The 22,967-nt window shown below is 38.8% G+C and overlaps 1 protein-coding gene and 1 pseudogene across 4 annotated transcripts; both read right to left on the bottom strand.

Moving 5' to 3' along the window:
* Positions 1-1,433: 1,433 nt before the first annotated feature.
* Positions 1,434-16,900, bottom strand: Serbp1 (SERPINE1 mRNA binding protein 1). Of its 4 annotated transcripts, none has more exons than XM_070025762.1 (8): positions 16,476-16,900; positions 12,912-13,062; positions 12,216-12,356; positions 12,017-12,106; positions 11,421-11,540; positions 8,536-8,713; positions 3,746-3,919; positions 1,434-2,232 (listed from the first exon to the last, which is right to left on the bottom strand). In XM_070025762.1, the coding sequence occupies exons 1-8, from the start codon at positions 16,786-16,788 to the stop codon at positions 2,176-2,178; spliced, it is 1,224 nt and encodes a 407-aa protein (XP_069881863.1). In that variant the 5' UTR covers positions 16,789-16,900; the 3' UTR covers positions 1,434-2,175. The 4 variants fall into 4 exon arrangements, with proteins under 4 accessions (XP_069881863.1, XP_069881865.1, XP_069881864.1 ...); XM_070025764.1 differs by having other exon boundaries at positions 11,421-11,495; XM_070025763.1 differs by having other exon boundaries at positions 12,017-12,088.
* Positions 16,901-17,143: 243 nt separating this feature from the next.
* The window catches only part of LOC138829451 (uncharacterized), a 34,956-nt pseudogene continuing 29,132 nt past the window's right edge, over positions 17,144-22,967 (bottom strand).

Here is a 22,967-nt window from a genome sequence, read left to right as displayed (position 1 = left end):
CCTTAGGGATACAGAAATCAGAAAGCATGATAAATGGGCTCCTATTTGATTGTTTGTATGACTTCTTAAGAAGTGAGCATGAAAATAAATCTTTATTTTCAGTTATTACCCACCAATAAAGGTTCACAGTTTTAGCTCTTGACACAAAGTGAACTAGGAGGCAATTTCACATCCATCAGGTACAACTAATGGACCAACTATTTCAAGTTTAAGCTACCTTCAAGCTTGCAACATAACAAATATTGCTGTGTGTTCTCTGGTGACAATGGCTAACAGCTAACACAACTTGTGTTTTAATAGATATTTTCTAAAATATTGCTGGATATCAAGGGGTCTGTAAATATGTTACATGTCCAGAAATTAAGTAGATACTTTCAAGTTGAAACACACTGATTTAAGAGTACATATGCTGCAATCTCAAAAGGGGTCAACAGCCCATATGGACTAAATTCATACTTGCCTAGTGGTAGCAAGTATGCTTGTAGATTATAAAATTAGACAATAGCACCAGTGCAGAACATGCTCAACATCTTAAGTTCTAAAACACCAGCACACGTTTATCCATCATTAAAAAACAATTACCCCCTTTCTAAGATGTCAAGACTATTAGTAGGTAACTAAATCAATAAATCTTATCAAATGAATAACTTGTACTGTACAATATTTTCTAGAACGGTATGTGAAAACAAATCTACTAAATAGCAGATGTGTTTACGATTTAAGATCTCCAATATTTTAAAAACAGGACATAGAGGTAGAAAATTACTGACAAAACTGAATAACAAATGAGTTTAAACTTTAAATTCCTTCCCTGTTTTATCAATAATGTGGCGGGTTTCTTTTAAATATCTAGAAAACCTCTATTGATAATTCTATTTATGTATTTTTTAATTAGTGGTATCATTCCCATTCAAGGAATTAGTTCATTACCTAACTTTCTAATGGAGGAAGAAGAAAAATACTTAACACCTCCAGTGGAACGTTCACCTATAAACTTCAGGCCAAATAATATAGTATAAAGACTAATACATTTGGTTTATATTTTATGGAAGGTGCTGCTGTTCCAATTTTGTAAAGCTGTCTAATTTCCAATATTAAAAATCAAAATACTCTCCCCATCTCACCACACTAACCAGTGCCCTTTGGTGTCCTCAGAACAAGAAGAGTTATTTATTATGGATATATCATTTTGATTTGGGGATCTTTCATACATCAATCACAGCAAGTGGCTAGACACTTATTTTATGAAGTATAAATGTTGTGCATTAACCCAACTATTCCACCCAATCTGTTGGAAGGAAGGGGAGAAAAACTCATACCCATAAAATGACTTCACTTGACAGGATGTCTATCAAGAGTATCTTAAACAACTTTCACTAATAACGTATCTAGTTTAGCTTTTAGCTGGGAAAGTCACACATTTTAAAGGTAAATATATTTGTAATTGTGTATCAGATATAATTCAAGCCTAATGAACCATGCAGGAGTTAAGGGTTAATAAACCAATGTGCTTTGAATTTGTTCAAGTACTGATACTTCTGTATATAAAGATTTAGCGTATATAACAGCTATGAGAAGTGAAAAGATTTCTCCCCAAAAATGAAATTAAAACTAAGTTAAAATACATAAAGTAGTTAGTATTCCACACAGCATAAAATTTGACAAATCAAAGTTTACATGTCCCAGTTGACTATGTGTGAAAATGCAAAGCGGGTATTAAAACTGATAAATGTCCGATATTTATACCAGTCTGTATTAGAGGAACATCTAAATCCTTAATTAAAAAACACAAATGAAGTGAAAGCTTTAAACTGGTACACACTGTTCACACCTATATTTCAAGTTTGGAAATGCATATTTGCAAGCAGCAATACAAAAGTATTCATGAAGAATGCATAATCTCTGAAAATTATGAAAACATCCCTGCTACCAATACATTTCTAAATACAAAACTGACTACCATTTTTGTTACTTCTGTGTAGCGAGAGAAGTTCATTTTTAAAACAGATAAAATTCAGTCTTTAGGTGTGAATGGTATGAATGACAGTCTTTTTTTGTTTTTTTTTTTGTTTTTTTTTTTTTTAAATTTCTTAGTTGTTTGGGATCCTTAAGCATGCAAAAGCTTTTAGAACAGGATGGTCCACAAAGGAACCAGGGTTGTCTTATGGCATCCAGTTAAGCCAGAGCTGGGAATGCCTCTGGATCATCCACATCAGGAGCAGAAGCACTTGACTAGAAAAAAAACAAAAACAAAAACAAAATTAGCCACAATTCTCAAAATCTGAAAATATACTATACGACCAGCATCCACATTTAACCATCGACCTCCAAAAACAAACTTTGAATTAATATACTGGATAGTATTGTCAGAAGGAAAATCACAATTACTTTCAATAAAACATTTTCAATTTCTATCAAGACTTAAAATTCCCTATAATAACACAGATAGTGTCTCTTCACTTTTTTGGGTTTTGTCAGTTGTGGGGCTTGAACTCCAGGCCTGGACACTGTCCCCGAGCTTCCTCTGCTTAAGGCTAGTGCTCTACTACTTGAGCCAGAGCGCCAATTCCAGCTTCTTCTGTTTATGTGGTATTGAGGAATCAAACCCAGGGCTTCAATGCATTCTAGAAAAGCACTCTACCACTGAACCATGTTCTCAGCCCCTCCTTTTCCTTTTTATCCCTCTAGTACCAGGAATAAAAATCTAGGGCATTTTTTTATGCAAGCTAATCAACACTCTACCTTACACTACTTTATTGCACCACAGGGTCTTACTAAGCAGCCCAGGCTAGCCTCACACAAACTTGAGAGTATTGGAATAGTTTATCATTACATCTAACTTATTTTCCTCATAATGGATTCTTTAGTATTTGTAGGTTTTTGTGACATACAGGCTAAGAAACCACCTAGCCACATAGTTTATGTATTAAAAAAACAAAAAACAAACAACAGGCTAGGGAGCAAACCTCCGTTGTAGAGTACCTATCCAACAATCAAGCACAGTACAAATTCATAGCCCAATACTACCCAAACAAATAAAACATGAATCCCAACTGTCAGAGTTAGAAATAAACAACAAAAAAACAGTGGTCTTACAAACATGTCAAACAATGAATAGTATAACAGATAGGATATAAAGTAATGAGAAAAAGCCAGAAGTGGCATTGTGGCTCAAGGACAGTGCCCAGGCCTTGAGTTCAAGCTCCAGAATTGGCAATAACAACAGTAATAATAAAGGGAATAGATTGGTATTTCAAGTAAACCAAGCAAATGCCAAGAATGAACTTGATATCCCATATCTGAATTTCCTCATCCATTATTAAATGATGCCATCACCACAGAGAATAAAAATGACCTAAGTACCTTAGCACAGCACTGTCACCAACACCTAATAATTCATGTGTGGCTGGGTGCTGGTAGCTACTCAGGAGGCTGAGATTTCAGGTTCATGGTAGGAAACCAGCCTGAGCAGGAAGGGCCATGAGATTCTAATCTCCAATAAACTACTAAGAAAAGGCCAGAAGTGGTGTTGTGGCTCAAGTGGCAGAGCACTAGTGAGTTCATGCCCCAGGAAGGGGGAAAAAATAAGTTATTGAAGTGCTTTGAACAGAAATGTACTTAAAATATAGCTTTCTAAAAGCAGCCTATTTTAAAAAAATTGAAAGCCTACTTTTGCTTCTCATATTCTGAAAGGCTTCAGCCAGTGATTTACTACGTAAAAGGGAAAAAGAAGTACTACAATTACCTTGTCAGTCCTACTGCCACGGTTTGGACGTCCACCACGCCCACGTCCACCTCGTCCTCCCCTGCCACCACGTCCTGGGCGGCCTAGGTCACCAAAATTGATCTCCAGCTGAGATGTTATATCATTTGCTGGCTTCCGGAAATGATGGTCCATAACGGAATCTTCAGCATGAGCCTAAAAATGTTAAGTGAAGAATTCTGGGTAATACTAGAAAGGCAATACCACCAAATTTCTAAGTAATGAGCTTTCTCCTACAAAAAGACCAACTATCCAACCTTCTACATATGTGAAGAAATTTCATAGGTAATAAAGTTAGCTTTGGGTTCAGCTACCATCATCCTTAAAGTAAGTATTCCCTATAACCTTCCTCTATCTCAAACTGCTCTGAATTTCAAGTTATCAACAGTCTTCAGAAGATTAAAGTAGCTGGTCCCCTCCCCCCTCTAGAACTACTGAATGGTAATCTTTGGCAGTGAAATCTGTGCAAAGTGCAAAGGTATCCACTAGTAATAAGACACTTAAATATTCTCTTTTAACACTTTCAAAACTACAATCTGGGAAAGTATGTACAGATTTTACGTTTGTCCACTCATATATCTGAAATTTGGGTCAACTTATAAAGCTCAACATCTGATTTGAAAAGCCACACACACATAAAACCACATCTTAAAATATAATCAAAAGAATTTTTCTTTTGATATCAAGTGGGATTGAACTCAAGATCTTCCCCTTGCAAGATAGGAATTTCTACCACTCTTCTAGCCCCCCCCCTTTTTTACATTAGTTATATTTGCGTTATGATGTCACTTTTATGTTTGGGTTAAGATTTTCCCTTCACAGTTACGTTTCCTCCAATGTCATTCTTATAAAACTTTATCTGAAAACTGGCCTCAAGCCACATCCCAATGTATATCTTCCAAGTAGCTAGGATTACAGCCTTAAGCTATCACTTGTAGGCAAATGAACTTTCTTGAAAGTGAAATGTTTGTGAAATCCAGGTATTTTGTAGGTGTAAGCTATATGACTCACTCTGGGACTCTAGGTAGTAAGTAACAGGAAAGCCAACCTTGTAAAATAATAAGCTTTCTTGTTTAAAAACAAAAAGAGAATTAGCCAGGCACCAATGGTTCACACTTATAATCCTAGCTACTCAGGAGGCTGAGATCTGAGATTGCAGTTCAAAGTCAGCCCAGGCAGGAAAAGTGAAACTCTGATCTCCAATTAAGCACCAGAAAACTGGAAGTGGTGCTGTAGCTCAAGTGGTAGAGCACTTGCCTTGAGCTGAAGAGCTCAGGGACAGCGCCCAGGCCCAGAGTTCAAGCCCAATGACCAGCAAAAGAAAAAGAGAGAGAGAGAGAGAGAGAAAATCAGCCCAATTATCCAACCTGTACTTAACATGAATGACTATGTTAATAATTTTATATTGCTTAATATCAAATTTCTTATACATCTGAATAAAACGTTGTTTATTCCCTGGATGGAAATGTTGCTTATGCTGATTAAAAGTACATTATTCCTTTCTCTAAGTACATGTATAATCTTCCTTTCTGAAGGGAAAAAGTACATTTTCTTCTTTCCAAATCAACTTAAAGTACTGTCTTTACATTTTTATCATCCAATATCCAAGCCAACTCAAAGGCTCTCTTAAAATTAATTTTAAAGGAATCTAAAAAGCTGATATAAATATAAAAAAACTCTAGCAAATTACAAATCAATTATATAGACTATGTTGTGTTTAAATGTGTTCTATCTCAAACAAATTATATCAATTCATTAATTAGGACTTATTTTAAAATTTAGAACAGAAAAGCAAATAACAAAAAAGCCCTAGAGGGTTTTTGGTACAGTTACAAAAGTCTCAAGCCAGGCACACGTGTCCCATGTCTGTAATCCTAGCTACTTGAGAAACTGAGAGCTTAAGATTGTGGTTCAAAGTCAGCTGGAACAAACAAATCCCAGACTCTTACCTATAATTAGCCACCAAAAAACTCAAAGTAGAGCTGTGGCTCAAGTGCTGAGTGCTAGCCTTGAGCAAAGCAGCTCAAGGATAATGCTCTGGCCCTACAAGCCCCTACAGTACTGGTACATGCACACACAGATGGATGGAAAGGAAGGGAAAGGAAAAGGAAAGAAAAGAAAATAGGAGGGCAGGAGCAGGCAAAGGAGTCAGGTAACAGTGGTTCATGCTTATAATTCTAGATAATCAGAATACCGGTATCTGAAGGATAGAAATCCAAGGCCAGTCTGGCCAAGTCTCTAAGACTTTTATCTCCAAAATAATCAGCAAAAGCTGGCTGGAGAACATGGCTCAAGTGGTAGTATGAGAACCAACCAAGTAGGAAGTCATGAGTTCAAACACCATACTGCCAGAAAAGGGTTGTTTTGTTTACATTTCTAACTAAATATTAACTCTAGTGCAACAGTTTTCTAAGTGTCTAGAATAGGAATTGCTGAATGAGGAATAGACGCTTTCTGATCAAGCTGTCAGGAACACAGCAGGTTATCTCATTTCCCCACTCCTAAATTATCTTTTTGTCCTCAACCTCCTTTGTAACAAAGACAAATATCTGTAAAAGTATTACAGACAGCACACTTTAAGACCTAGACATCCAAAATGGTAAAGGCATACATACCAGTTTAAACAAGCATCTATTTCCAAGGGCATTAATAGATTTTTAGTGGCTTAATAATACGAAGGTCCTGGTTCCAAAACTCCTCATAACCAGTTTCATGTTTTATAATTTCTAAAACGTGTAGTCATATACTTACTTTGCATGATACAGTGGTCCTCATTATCTGCAAAGGACCACAAATTCCAAGACCACAAATTCTAAGCACACATGGGGTGCTAAAGACCAGTAAGACCAGTTAGTACTTTTTGTTGTTGTTGTTGTTGGTTGTGGGGCCTCAACTCTGGGCCTGGGAGCTGTCCCTCAGCTCTTCAGCTCAAGGTTAGCGCTCTACTGCTTGAGCCACAACACCTACTCCTGGCTTTTTCTGCTTATGTAGTGCTGAGGAATCAAACCCAGGGCCTCATCATGCAAGGCAAGCACGTGAGCACTGAGCCACCTTCCCAGCCCACAAGTTGGTACTTTTTATGCACTGCTTTTCTACACTTAGGATACTGAGCAACTAAGGGGCAAGTGATAATGCAGAATGACACTGGACAGGAAGATAATTCATTCTGAGAGACAGGACAGTGTTGAGATTCTACACTATTCAGAATAGTATACAATCCATAAAGTTTATGGAATGGATATTGTAGGGATTTTCCATTTAATATTTCTGGACTTTATGTTCAAAACTATGGGTAAGGTCAGGCTACTTGAAAAGCCCAGTGTAAAAATATTAAATTGGGATACCTACCCAGATGCTTACAAAATGTAGACTTCAACGTTTTAATAAATCCACCTTATGTTACAAATAGAATTTTATATATAAAAAAAACTACTCTCCAACACAAACTTTCATGGCTCAATCAGAAATTCTATACTGCTCTACTCTGACATAATGATGATTTTACCTCAATTACTGACAAAGAAAGAGCAAAAGTGAGTCCAAGTTCAAATACCAGGCAATAAAACAGATTTGAGAAGTTCATTTTGATGGACCCTGACTGGTCCATCATAATCCTAGCTACTGAAGATGCTGAGAACCTGAGAATCACAATTTAATGTCAGCCTGGGCACAAAATTATGAGACTGCTATTTCAAATTCATCAGCAAAAAGCTGAGTGGATATGTTGATCAAGAGGTAGAGCACCAGCCTTGCTTGAAAGCTTGACGCCCTGAGTTCAAGTTCTAGTACAGGCACCAAAGGCAAAATAAAACAAAAAGCATTCTAATGAAAAATAATTTTTTCTGTAAGCCATTCAAGACCATGTTTTCATTTGTTATGATGGAGTTGTTAAAAACAACTCTTCTCTAAACTCAGAAAACCACTTGTGTTTTCAACCTCTATTTCATAATATTCATCAAATGTTTCACAGCTTTTTGCTTATTAAACTAAATTACTTTAAGATTTTACTGAGTTGGGTGTAAACGTGCCAAGTGGCAGAGCACACGCACTCCAAATGCCGAGTTCAATCCCCAGCACCAAAACTAAATAGAGTGTTATTGAATCTTTCTATTATGCCTATGTAACATTTAACTATGTAACATTTAACTTTACCTTAGGATAATAGGATTTTATACACTGTAGTTTTGTTATAGCCAATTTATGATGTAAGTACATACCTCAAAAGGTCAAAAGAAGCTGATAGAGAAAAAGAATTTAGTAGAAAGAAATAATGGCTAAGATCTCACACTTAACAAACCTTAATCAGAGATAGCATTGTGATCTTTTTCTAACAACATGCCCCAAGACTTATATAAAGGCTACTGAATCAAGTCACCAAGAAGCATTTCTCAAAATAAAGGAAATGTTATATAAGTTAATTTTTTGGTCTTCTAAGATTTCATTCCTTAGTAAAGATTTCTAAAATTTACCAAGTTCTAACTATTGTACACAACACAGACAGATAATCTTGAAATGTATTAACTAAAGAAAGCCTAGTAAAATACTAGGTTAAGCAACAGGGAAATTTTTGTCAACATTTCAATCTAATAAAAGAAACCTTTAATGATTCCAAGTAAAATTCCAAAAATAGGTTCAACTTTTATCTGCACTCAACCATCTATGTAAAAACCTTTTTGTTTTATACAAAATATCAATGTAAAATCTACAGAAAAAGTTACAAATTCATTCAAGTCACATTTGAACACACTAAACACCACAAATCTTAATTTTACCTCTTCACTCTTTGATTTATGAAGAACAAATCCCTTCTTCCACTGCCCATCAGCACCTTCATTTGGTTTCCGAATATTAAATTCCACTTTTGCCCGGTCTTTATTTTGAATAGCCTTCCACTCATCCAAAGTCATCTCTTTTGGACCCTCTTCCTTAACTTCTTCAACCTCATTCTCCCTGCAGAAAAAGATGTTTCAATTTTATACCTGGTAGCTAGTACAATTCAATAAGATTTTAAACATAGTTATGATTATAAAAAAATTCTGGCTCTCTAGAAAGATTGCCAACATAATTCTCTGTATAATCCAATTTTAACAAGGTAGAGACCAAGAGATCAGTTTTTATAGATTAATGAACATACATAACTTAGGAATATACAATTTACTCTCTTAAACTCATATGATCATTTATCAATAAAAACAATCTTGAACTGACTTTAACCCTTCAGCATACATTTCTTTGAAACCAAACCAACTACTTTTATGCCACTGGCCTGAACTTGAACAGAGGGTCTCACTCTCTTATTCTTGGCTACCACTTGAGCCACATTTCTAGTATGCATTGTGCTGGTTAACTGAAGATGGAGTATTGCAGACTTTTCCACCCAGGCAGGCTTTGAACTGTGATCTTCCACATTTTAGCCTTGTGAGTAGCTAGTACTATAAGCATAAGCCACTTACACCTTTCTTTAAAACCTCTTTTGTCAGTAATATCTCTGGTTATATTCTCCTGAAAGACATTTTTTACTTTCTACACCCTAATTAATATATCTCATAACATACATGAAGCAATGATTTAGTAAGGACACATGGTAAAGCTATCAGGCTTCTTATTATGCAATGTGAAGACTGATCCTGGGGCTGGGATGTAGCTCAGTGGCAAAGCGCTTGCCTATCAGGTGCAATGTCCTGGGTTCGATCCCCAGTACCAAAAAAGACAAAAAATTACAGTTAAAAAAAAAAAAAAGGCTGGGCGCTGGTGGCTCATGCCTGTAATCCTAGCTACTCAGGAGGCTGAGATCTGAGGATCGCAGTTCAAAGCCAGCCCGGGCAGGAAAGTCTGTGAGACTCTTATCTCCAATAAAGCACTAGAAAACCGGGAGTGGTGCTGTGGCTCAAGTGATAGAGCACTAGCCTTGAGCTGAAAAGCTGAGGGACAGCGCCCAGGCCCAGAGTTCAAGCTCTATGACCGACAAAATAAATAAATAAATAAATAAAAGCCAAAAATAAACCAACCAACCAAACACCTGATCTTGGGCTGGGAATGTGGCTTAGTGGCAGAGTGTTTGCCTAGCATGCACAAAGCCCTGGGTTCAATTCCTCAGTACCACATACATAGAAAAAGCCAGAAATGACGCTGTGGCTCAAATGGTACAGCGCTAGCCTTGAGCAAAAGAAGTTCAGGGACAGGGACCAGGCTCTGAGTTCAAGCCCCAGGACTAGCAAAAACAAAAAACAAGCAAAAAAAAAAAAAAAAAAAACCCTAATATAAACAGATCCTTTTTCACTTCAGCACCAACACTTAATGCAAAATAAACCAAAAGCCAAGTTTCTGCACATCTTAAAATCTGTACAATCCAACCCTCAAACCAATCTAAGGTTTCACTAGTAATATGTTCACAAAAGCCGTTTCAACATAATACAAAGTTATTTCTAAATATAATTCTTAGAGGCTGAAGAGCTCAAGGACAGTGTCTAGGCCCAGAGTTCAAACCCCCTGATGGACAAAGAAAAAAAAAAGTCTTAGGTACTGAATATTTATCAGCTTACTATTTAGTAATTTATCAACTGACACAGCCAAGATTAGAACTTAACATAAATTTGAATACAATGAGTTATGACACCTACATTTAAGGACTGATGTAAGGTATAACTAAACATTAGACCAACAGAATGTCTGGAAACTTCAGACATAAGTTTTGTTTAATTTATATTACCACATACAAGATATAATGCTAAGAGAATGTTTTGATAAGCATCATTACCTTTTTTAGACCCATTATTCCCAAATTTATTTCTTTATACTGAGCCAAATATCCTATCAATATTATCATTTACTTCTGGTATACAATTACAATTTTGTGCTCTTGTTGAAAGTGACTTAAGCACTGGTTTTCTAATGAAGTTGTTTTCAGCAGTCTGGGGTTACTTAATCCTACACAGGGTTCATGTAAGTCACCATCACAATTTCATTGTTTACAACACAAAATTAGGACTCTATAGTTTCATATAAATTAGTATTACCACAAGTACAAAATACCACACAGTACTCTGATCTGCTCTCTCTAATAATCATTTTTTCTGAGGCCACCAAGTCAGGGAATATGGTACTCCCTTCTCATCATTATCAGTGTTTCACCCTAAGAGCAATTCTTCCTGGAAAAGGAAAATTTTAGAAAGAGAATCCTCTTCTTGACTGGTTTGGCTGTGCTCTAGTTGAGAATAATCTAAAAAGACATAAACCCATGGAATGAAACAAAACCCTATTAGCCATATTTACAGTCAATTGATTTTTGCAAAGATATTAAGAACATATCTGGGAGAAAAAAACCTGTCTTTTAGATAGATAGATAGATACAGGTCAAATGTATAAAACCCTGTTACCTTTGGATTTCAAGGGTTATTTTCGTGATTAGTATTAATAGGCCTTACTAAAATAGTGCACCTCTTAACTAAGAGGCAAGAAAGTAGTAAAACAACTAATCAAACAAAAATAATATACCAGGCAATTCCAGCACTCAAACTTAAGCAAGAGGATTCCAAGTTCAAGACATCCTGGGCTACATACAAAGCAAGTACCCCGAACCAAAATAAAATCTCTCTTTATTGTCATTAAGTAACAGAACTGAATCTATAAGTTACCCTCACTCATAGAAACCACTTACTTATTTTCAGTGTCTGCCACTGGGTGTTCTTCACCTTCAGGTGTTTCCTCAGTCACATTTGTTTGATCCAAGTCACTGCAATTATAAGATATTTGTTTCTGAATGTATTTGGGGGACTCTCTAAGGAAAGAAAGAAAAGAAAGGCATCTAGGTCCATTTACATGTAACCAAAGAGTTCTTCACACAAAAACAGAAATTTTTCACATTTTTTAACATTCCCACTAAATTTACTCCCTAGAAGACAAGACCTCTAAGATAATCTTAAACAAACCTAAACAAAGTGTTACTGACTTATATATGGGAAGGACTAAAATTCAAGGAACTATTGCAGGCACAATGAAATGAGAATACTGAAATGTCAAGTGTAGGGCTTTAGGAAAAGCTACATTAATAACATACTTAAGGATAGGATACTTAAGGATAGAATAGAAAAATGATCATGATATAAAAACCAAACCTATCTCTTAAGACATTATTTTGTAAGTAATAGCTTTGATAAAGTATCCATCTTTGTCTAAGGAGTAAAATTTAAGCTTATAAAAAACTTCCAAGTTCAATTTATTAAAATAATTTAACTTAAAAATCAGAATACCAACGTTAATTCATCTTTGACAGTTCCCCAGTTGTGAGATCCGCTACCTCCACGCTTGTCCTCATGCTTCAGACCACTGTAATGTGAAAAAGAACTAACAAAACTGAGTTAACATAATACTCTTTAGTTCTAGAAATTCAAATTTTGTTTATTAAATAAGCATATTAACATCTAAGAAATGAAATAATCAACATAAAACTTACGATCTATCACTTCCACTATGCCTATCAAATTCACGTTTGCCACGAGAATCAAATCCATCTCCTCGGCCCATTCCACGTCCACGACCTCCTCGCCCCCTTCCAAGTCCACCACGTCCTCGAATAGGTCGGTCAATAATCGGTCTACAATACAAATTAACAATTACATCTCCAAAGTTTCCAGAAAAAGGAATAAGATACCCATTCAAAGGCTCGTAAATACAGAATATGCTTACTGACTCATAGCAACTAATCACACACTTTAGAAAATTCAAGTCTATTTCCAAACTCAAAGGAAACCAGAATCAGGAAAACCTTTGAAACAAAATTATTTGGCCTTTGTTTTTAAAAATTGTTAGTGATATATTTTCAATGCTATTCACTATTAAACTATTTACATGTATACAAAAGTTTAAACACATCTAACCAACATAAATTATTGGTTTGTAATAAATTAACATTAACATCCTTTTAGCCCAACATTTGGAGAGTGAAAGAAATTAACATCCAAAGTGTACAAGATATATGTTTGAAAATGTTTATCCAAAATCTAAGTACAACAATGAACACACAAGTTTCTCTGAAAAACTGATAGAAGTAATCAGCTACATTATTACTGCAATTATGCCCAATTTATAGCTATATGTTAAGATGTAACTACAAAGTAATAAAACATGAAGTACTATTTTAAAAACTTACTTGTCAACTGAAAATTCGCCTCCTTCACCCTTTTCTTCGAGTGGCTTTTCAAATCTTCTTTCACGAGGTGGTCGCCTTTCTGGTCTTCTATCAATTATTTTCCCTTCACCCTGAAGTTGCTGATCAGGTCTTCTTCCAACTCGTCTTATTCCTAATAATGAATAATCAGCACACCAAATCATTTTTGCAATTGAAATTTAGGCCTAGATTATAAAACACCCCAGTGTATAACCAAATATTTTAGAGGAAATTTCTCATCATTCATGATCTTGTTTTAACTTTCTCTCTAGTTTGCCAAGTTATCCCTCACATATCTACAATTATTCTGACTTGGAAGTCATTTGGGTAACCCTAACTTCCATCAGGAATTTTTAAAGATGTCACACAGTCAAAAAAGTGAATGTCTGTAATATACTATATATAAACTGGGAAGAAACGGAATACTCATAATTCCTTAAAATGAAAAATGTGAAAGGATAGCAAATGACATTTAAGACCTCTACAGAACACCTCCAGTTTAGAATGAGTTCTGAGTTACAGAAACCCTGTCTCAGATTAAAACACCTATTTGGCCAGAAAAATAGTATCTTCCTCATATCCATTACATAAAGTGCATGCACTCCCAGAACTTTTAGGAAATAATTCAGTAGTCTCTTATTAAGGCCGCCCTTCATGAATCTGTTTCCAAATAATTCTTAAAAACAGACACTGAAAGACCCCTCCCTTAAGTAAAATGCAGTAAGAGAACTGTGGATACAGCTCAGTGACATGTTAGCATGCCCAAGATCCTAGGATAAATCTCAGCACAGAAGAAAAAGATGATTAACAAGTAATAGCTAAAGCATTTATTGATTTCCCTACTTTTATTATTTTTCTCCAAATTAGAATGAACCAGTGAGTCACCCAAAAAGCAATCAATATGAATTATTGGTAGTCTCAAAGAGATTGTTCATTCAATACACGACCAAGATTTCAAGAATGCTGTAATTCCCAAATCAGTTTCTAACAACACAGCTGAGACATGATTTTTTAAGATCTTACATTATTTAACTATTTCTAAGAATGGAACACTATCAGGACACACCCAATTATTCAAAAACGCCTACCACTTCAGCCATACACAAATATGTACCTCTTTAATAAAATTTTAAAGTTCATTTTCTGTAAACTCTCAGAACAGACAAAAAAAATGTAGGCCTTGTACCAAAGCATTTAAATAAATTTCATCAGAAGTGTAAGGTATTAGGAAGAAGCTATGTAACCAGCCCTCATAACAATATCCAAGCCAAACACACCCAATGAACAATGGCTTGCTTCCCCACCCAGTAGTCAACATCAGGCCTACAAAATCTAAAAATCTTAAAAACTCATCGCGGGACTGGGGATATAGCTCAGCAAAAAAGTACTTGCCTGGCACGTCATCTGTTGGGGTCCACCATTAGAACCACAGACACAGACACACACAGACACACGACACACACACACACACAGACACACACAGAGACACAGACACACACACACACACACACACACACCACCTTAGTGAAAAATGACTAATTTTTTAAATGCAAGCTTATTTTGAGGTACTTTATACTTGCAAACTAACTGCACTCAAATCTAGGTGTTATTTCTTTATACTCACTGACATTCTAGGTAAATTAAACGGCTAGCAATAGGCTATAATACAAAATTCATGTAAAACAAGTATCAAACACCTATAGCCCAGCCTTAGGACCTATTACCAAAGGCACAACACCTGAGTAATCGTTCCAACTCTACAGCGTGGGGACTTTGTTTACAGGTCTATCATCCCTCCCCCCCAAAAGACTAACAGGCATTAAGAACTGAAAATGGTTACTTTCCCATTCAACATTTCCTCTGTATTTATAAGCTTGATTTTTTCAAACATCACATCAAAAAGTGTTTTGAGGATGTGGGATACAGCTGAGAACTGTTGCATGCCAAGAACTGAGTTCAATACCCAACACTTTGGGGTGGGGGAGAAACATCCACTAAAATACTAAGGAGCACAATGATAACTAATCTGAAAGTTTTTCAAGCCAAGAATGATTATTTAATGTCAAAATCAATTCAATTTTATATCAAAAGTTTTATCAATTTATAAACTGTTTTCCTACAGTTATAACTGCAGAGGTTATTTCAAAGGTGGTCTTCATAATCAAATCTGAAACACTGAAACCATGTTTCAGGTTTTAAACACTTCAAACGAGTAAACAAGTCTACCTAGTATTTATTTTTTTAGACCCAACTCATTCATGTTCTAATTAGTGTGATCTAACAGTTAAGTTTAAGCAGTTTAAATTGTGCTCCTTCTGACACAGAAATCAAATACTTTATTCACAATACTTTGTGTTTAATTCACCATCTAGGTGCAAGATTTTTGTATTCCAAGCCTCACGAAAGTTCTTTTTAAAAATGTCCCTACACTAAAGCCAAGCTAACAAGTCCTTCCGCTAACGAGAAACAAGTCCTTCCAGGAGCACGTGGTAGTATAGGCTAACTTCAACTTTCAATGTATGCTGGCACTCTCAAAACATTCAGAGCTTAGGTCTTAGGTACACACCTATTTGTTACAGATTATTCATGCTTTCTTATAATTGTTCGGTCCCTCTTCACACACAACAAATCAGTAACAAGCAAGAATGCAAAATTGAATCTTGCACCACCCTAGGAACAGCGAAGTCCTGACCATGCTTCACGCACATGTACAGGGCAAGCTACAGACTATACTGTTCGGCTGCGGAACACTGACAGCCTCGATCCTCGTTTCACCCACGAGGCCCAGACCAGACCAAAGGCAACCGTGAATGCTGGAAACCGGGAGAAAGGATGGGCCACGGGGACGCCTCTATAATACCCAGTCTCCAATTCTGTAACAACCAAGTCTTTATTCGGAACTCCCACTTCACCCAAAGGGGCCAAATCCCTTCCTTCTCCACAGTTTAATCCACTTCTGCAAGTTAGAACAAGATGCTAGGAGTGGGGACAATAAAGCACATGCGGTGCTCCAAACAGCACCTATTCCCACCACACCTGATACCTTCAGGTGCAAACTCCGAGCCCCAGTTTCTCACTTAGGGTGCCCCGCGCCATCGTGGGGGCAAGATGGCAGAGCTAGAGCCCGAAGCAAACAAGAACACCTCCTAGGAGCACGCAGAAGGAAGAGCTCTGCCCGGGAAGGAACTGTGGCCACTGAGACTCTTCCTACGAACGAAAGGCTGCAAAAAGAGCCCGCCCGCCTTCTCGCCCGCCGGGGTCGGCGGGAAGGGTCCGGCCCGCAGGACCCGGCTCCTCGCCCAGGGTTAGGCGGGAACGGCGTGGCTCCGCGAATCCTGCAGGCGGTGGCGTGAACTTGGGGACCGGCCGCCAGGCTCCCAGCACCTGCGCGGAACCTGGCTTTGGTCGCGTGGGGGAAACGTGCGGAGAAGAGGACCGAGTCTCCGAGCGATCCTCGCAACTTGTCCTACAAGCAAGTGGTGGCCGTGAGTCCCCCGGCTCCTTCCCTTCATCCCGGCGCTCCCTGCCCTGCCACCCCGGCGTTACCTTCTTTCTTAAGCGCCACGGGCGGCTGTGTCTCCTCCTTCTTATCAGCTACGCCGACATTGGGAGGCAGCGGGTTCTTGCGGTCTTTCTGGGACTCTTTACGCAGCTGTTTGCCCGCCGCGTTGGAGTTGGTCTGGGCCGCGGCCTGAGCAGCGCTCTTGGCCCCAGGGCCCCCAACGCCGCCCCCGCCGGCTTCTTTTTTCTTGTTCTCTGCTGCCTTCAGCACCTCGAAGGGGTCCGATTCGTCGTCAAATAACTGGTCGAATCGGTTGGTGACCACGCAGCCGAAGCCTTCCTGTAGGTGCCCAGGCATGATGGTGGCTCGGCGGCGCGTTCCTCTACGGATTGCAGCGGGCCGCGCCGAGCCAAGAGCGCCTGCTTCAGCTCTTCCCACAAGATGGCCGGGCCGAGAGAGGGGGGCCGTCTTCTCTTCCGGCGCCAGGCACACATCCGGGAGCGGCCAATGCCGCGCTGCACCATGGGATTTGTAGACCCCAGTCATCTGTACCGAGGCTGCTGACCGAGACGGGACTACAATTCCCAGCATCCTCCGAGGGACCACTCTTCGCGCGCGCCCGAGAGGCGGGATCATTGGGAGCGATTGAAGCGTGCGAGCCGAAGGAGGGGAAAAAGCCTGATGGTGGGCGGAGTCCTGCCACCTGCTCTTGTCACCCCGAAACTCGCCAGGTCTTGACGGTGAAAACAGGAAAACGTGACGGCATCTTTAGCTCATGAAAGTGTTCTGTGTCTTCGGTTTCACTCACCGGACTCTTAAGGCCGGGGCTAACTTTCTCCGCCTCTCGGGGAGAGTCAAGGTGACTCCGAGACCTCGCAAGTGGAGACAAACTTCCGGGGGTGGGAGGTGAGGCGCCGCACCGGCCTCCCGTAGGCTGCGTCCGCGGCGCCGCGAGTGCCGGAGGCGGGAAAAGGGGTGACCCTCCGCCCGCGGCCGTGGTGCTCGGGCTTGGCTGGCGGGAGGCGAGGTGCCCTCCCTCGATGCCGGGACTGGGGGAGCAGAGCTAGCCACAAAGCCAAGTCGAGCCATCCCGCGGCAGCGCTGGCACGCCTGGCCGGACGTGGCGACCGGTGCTGGACCCCGGTGGTTAGCCCCGAGTCTGCAGCGCTGGAAGCCGGGCAGGGCTTGCAGAAACCTGTTCTAGGATCGATCCAATTCATTGCCCGGGAGTCTCTGACAACACAAAGCTTAGGTGGCGGTGGTGGTGGTGAAATGAGCGTAGAGATACTATTTTAGAGCCCCTTGAGTACGTATGAGAAGGAAGGATAGGTCAGAAATTATTGAACAGTGACGGAAAGCATTGGCATCCGTTGCGAATTTAAGTCCAATTGAGGCAATACAGTGTCAAAGAATGTTTAAGCACATTTAGTAACTCTGTATTCCGATATGTCGTGATTTTAAAACCTCTCTGCGTGGACACCAAACTCTCCCGAGTGGCAGATGCTAGGACTATTTCAATCTCAATATCTGAAGTAAGTAGGTTCTCTTTTTTTCACTGGTGATGAAGCCATTTTGGGAGACTAAATGAACTTAACAGGTTTACACCCTCAGTAGGTGCTCGGGCCTGACCTTAGTTTTTTTTTTTTTTTTTTTTTTTTAACACAACTGATACCATTGACATCAATTCTGTAATCTAGACACTGCTCAGTTAGAAGTTGGACGATTATTTAATTTCCAGTAGCTAATAAGTGTAAACATAGTTGCAAATCCGTAAAGGTTTGCAACAGCAAAACTGAGCAAATTTCTAAGGCCTAGAAAGTAGAAGACAAGTTATATTGCAGGCATGTAGCAGCAAGCCTTATGATTGTGTTTTGCAGTCCTCTCCCACTCCTCAAAGTTACTTGTTTCGCTGTTGTCATTCCTCTGAACATCCCCACCACCACCTCACCCTCCCTCCCGCCGTTCTGGTTCTTGTAACTCTTCGGAGACAAGAGACAATGGGCTCTCAACCGTTCTTTTCCCATGTTTTGAAAATAGCCCAGATCAATAGATAATGTTACTCTGAGCAAAAGATGTTCGTCTGAAATACATTGCTGAAACCTTTTGGGGCAATGAATACAAGAAAGTAAAATAGGCTTTGCTTGGGGGCGGGGTGGGGGGGGCGGGAATGGAGAGGTGTTGGGTTAAAAAGATAGTAAATGAGAATTAATATGATCCAAGTAGTTTGTTTGCATTATGAAAAGAGATTATTGACCGGGCTGGGAATGTGGCTTAGTGGTAGAGCGCTTGCCTAGCATGCATGGAGGCCCTGGGTTCCATTCCTCTACCACATAAACAGAAAAAGGAAAAAAAAAAGCTGCTAGTGGTCCTGTGGCTCAAGTGGTAGAGTGCTAGCCTTGAGCAAAAAGAAGCTCAGGGACAGTGCCCAGGTCCTGAGTTCAAACCCCAGGACTGGACTGGAGAGAAAGAGAGAGAGAGAGAAAGAGAGTGAGAGAGAGAGAGAGAGAGAGAGAGAGAGAGAGAGAGAGAGAGAGAGAGAGAGAGAGAGAGAGAGAGAGAGAGAGAGAGCATTGAGCAAACGCATTGAGATTGTTTTAAGAGGAGAGGGGGTAAAGGAGGGTGATGGGATATGGAGTAGTTGTTGATTGGTGTAGATTGTATACATATATGAAAAAGTCCCCAATCATAGGGTTGAACTCAGGACCTGGGCATTGCCCTTGAGGTTTTTTTGCTCAAGGCTAGTGCTCCTCCACTAAGTCACAGCTCCACTTCTGGCTCTTTTGGTGGTTAATTGGAAGTAAGAGTCTCACAGATTATACTGCCCAGGCTGACTTCAAACTGTGATCTTCAGATCTTAGCCTCCTGAGTAGCTAGGAGTAAGCCACCCACACTTACTCAAAGTCCATTTTTAAAGTATGTAAATAAAGCTACATATGGTAAACCTTTTTTCATGTTATTAATTATTGAAGTATTATTATATGTAGTTATTCTCACTAATGTTTTCTTTGTCCTAAGAAATCAAAATAGTGTTTAGGGCAGAGGAAGTACCTAAGTGGTAATTACTTAATATGCATGAGGCCTTGATTTAAACCCACAGCATAGTATAACACAAACAATACACAAAAACACAACACACAAATACATAGTCCTTTTTTTTTTTTTTTTGTCAGTTGTGGGGCTTGAACTCTGGGCCTGGGCACTGTCCCTGAGCAATTCAGCTTAAAGCTAGTGCTATACCGCTTGCACCACAGTACCACTTCTGGTTTTCTGGTTGTTAATTGGAAATGAGAGTCTCACAGACTTTCCTACCTGGGCTGGCTTTGAACCTCGTCCTAAGATCTCAGTCTCCTGAGTAGCTAGGATTACAGATGTGAGCCACTGGTGCCTAGCTTTTTTTTTGGTGGGGGAGGAGGGTAGTGAAACTGGAGTTTGAATTCAGGTCTCAAGCATGGAGCCACACACCCTAATCCAAATGTTAAAGTATTAAAAGCTTCCTATTTTAGGAAAATATTGGTAGAAATACTGGCAGACTTTTATTAAAATTCAACGAATCATTTATAAAGCAACAAGTTTGTTATGAGATGTCATTGATCAGAAATGTGGTATAAATATCATGTCTGTAGCAATACTTGAATCACATGTTCTCTAAAAAATACTCAAGAGCTCTTGCTCTTGCTCTTGCTCTTGCTCTTGCTCCTGCTCTTGCTCCTGCTCCTGCTCCTGCTCCTGCTCCTGCTCCTGCTCCTGCTCCTGCTCTTGCTCTTGCTCTTGCTCTTCCTCTCTTCCTCTTGCTGCTCTTTTCTTGCTCTCTCTCTTTCCCAGCCACGTGGAGTGCCAACCTTGCCTGGTCCCAGCAGGTCTACCCCTTAACCTGAATACCACGTGAGTGCTACTGTACTTACCCCTCTCTCTGCTCTTTTCTGGCTCTTTTCTCTCTCTCTTTCCTCTCTTCCCAGCTCTCTCTCACTCCCAGGCCTTTCCCAGCCACGTGGAGTGCCAACCTTGCCTGGTCCCAGCAGGTCTACTACCCCTTACCTGAATACCACGTGCGTGCTGGTGCTGTTCTTACTCGGCTTACCTCTTTAATTTAAAAAAATAAAAATAAAAAAATTAATAAAAAAAAATACTCAAGAAACTTCAACTGTATATAGCAAGCCTCTCTAAGAAAGGCTCTAGCAATAAATGCTGAAAACCATCCAAATACCTTAAGTAAATACCCAAAGTAGTTGCTTAGTGTTAGCAAAATTGCGAAACAAAATATCCTTTTGAGCAAAATATCCTTTTGCTCAATTCTGTTATATTACACACAATCTTGTTTTTATCGTGTGTGTGTGTGTGTGTGTGTGTGTGTGTGTGTGTGTGTGTGTGTGTGTGTGTGTGTGTGTGTGTGTGTGTGTGTGTGTGTGTGTTATGTGGGATTAAATCCAGGCCTTGTTCTTGCCAGGCAGTTGCTCAACCACTTGACCTACTCTTCCAGTCCTTACCCATTTCATTAAAATCTCAATTCCCTATGACTGTTGCTGTAACTAATAATTTTACAATCTTAGTGTTTACTATGTTCTAAACATTATGCTAAGTACCTTACTTCCTTGAATTCTCAGAACAACAATATGAAATAAATAGCATATAAGAAAATTGAGTAACTATCACAAATTCACAATGACTGAAAGAGTCCCGGCAGCCTGTTCTTATAGCCTAGGCACTCAACTATTATGCTGTATTACATATAGTAGAGGGAAAAGCATTTTACCCTCTCATGGTTAGCACATGTAGCAGAATAAAACTCTCACTCATTTATAACACTTATTTACATAAAAGTAAATAAGACTGATTTCTTTTTGGTGTACTCTTATACAGAAAGTATTTTTAATTAAAAATAAATAAAAATGGTTCTAGTTTCTAGTGAGGGCAAACCCTCTATGCCTCATATTGGAATGATAAGTATAGTATTGCAGGTCAGGGTTCTTGCTGAAGTTAGAATATCAAAGCTAAATATAGAAATATTACATGCTGTTTTACTATCTCAAACTTAACTTTGAAGCCTGAGCCTCTTGATTTTAAACCTCTATTTTTTCCTACTCTATGCTCTCTTCAAAAATCTAAAAATAATAATAAAAGTTTTTTTCTCTGTATCACCTTTATGATAACAATAACAATTTTAAAGTATATTAAGATATAATTCATTGCAATTCAACTACCTAGTGAATACTATTCTGTAGTTTTTAATATATTCACAGACTTGTGCAGCCATCACAGTTATCTGATCTTAGAACATTTTTATCACCCCAAAAAGAAATCCATACCCATTAGCAGTCACTCTTCTTTCCCTTCATCCTCACTCCTAGGCAACCACTAATGTACTCTCTTTCTCATGCATTTGCCTATTCTGCAAGTTTCATATAAATAGAATCACAAAATGTGTGGTCTTTTATGGCTGGCTTCTTTCAGGTGTCATGATGTTTTTAAGGTTCATGCATTTTGTAGCATGAATCAATACTTCATTGCTTCTTATGACTAAATGATGTTTCATAGCTTGAGTAGATTACATTTTATACAGTCATCAGTTGATGGAAATTTGGCCATTTACATGTCTTAACTGTTAGGAATAATGGCCTGAATATGGTTTACAAATTTTATGTGTATATATGCTTAATTCCTTTTGATTGATAGACAGATAGATAGATAGATAGATAGATAGATAGATAGATAGATAGATAGATAGATAGATAGATAGATATGGGGAGAGAGAAAGAGAGGGAGGGAGGGAAAGGGAGTGGGAGAAGAAGATAGAGGAAAATTACTGGATTATATGTTAACTCTGTTTAATTTTTTTCTGGTTTGGGCACTGTCCCTGAGCTTTTTTCTTTTTTACTTTATTGGAGATAAGATCTCATGGAGTTTCTTGACTGGGCTGGCTTCAAATCTCAATCCTCACTCAGATCTCAGCCTCCTGAGTGCTAGGAATGGCTCCCGGCACCAAGCTTCTAACCAAGATTTTGTCTAACCCAAGTTCACAAAGATTTATCTCTATGTTTTATTCCAATTTATTTTTGTATCACAAGATTAATAATAGTACAGGCCTGTAGTCTCACCAAGAGGGAGATGGATGCATGATGATCAAGGTGCAGGCCATATAAGCTACATATATACTCAGTATGACTATCTCAAAAAGCCAGTGGCTGGGTTCAGTGGCAGGGTGCTTGCCTGTCACTTTAGAGAAGGCCCTGTCTTTGATTGCTATTGCAAAAACAAAACAACAACAACAAAACATTTGCATGCTTTCCAAGAATTTATAGGATTTTATAATTGGGACTATATTTTAAATTAACTTTTGTGTTCAGTATATCCTCTTTTAACTTAATTTTGGACTGTCATAGCCAGAAGAAAAACTTTACAAAAGGTTTTTTATTATTATTCATTATATTCTATAAAATAATGTGGCCATTATGATGGATGTCAAGGTTTTGGAGTTTTTTGGTTTGTTTTTTTCATCAGTCATGGGGCTTGAACTCAGGACCTGAGCACTATCCCTGAGC

Source organism: Dipodomys merriami, unplaced genomic scaffold, assembly GCF_024711535.1.
Source record: "Dipodomys merriami isolate MVZ:Mamm:240054 unplaced genomic scaffold, mDipMer1.0.p SCAF_172, whole genome shotgun sequence".
Taxonomy (NCBI): Eukaryota; Metazoa; Chordata; class Mammalia; order Rodentia; family Heteromyidae; genus Dipodomys; species Dipodomys merriami.
This window is presented reverse-complemented; position numbering and strand designations above follow the sequence as displayed.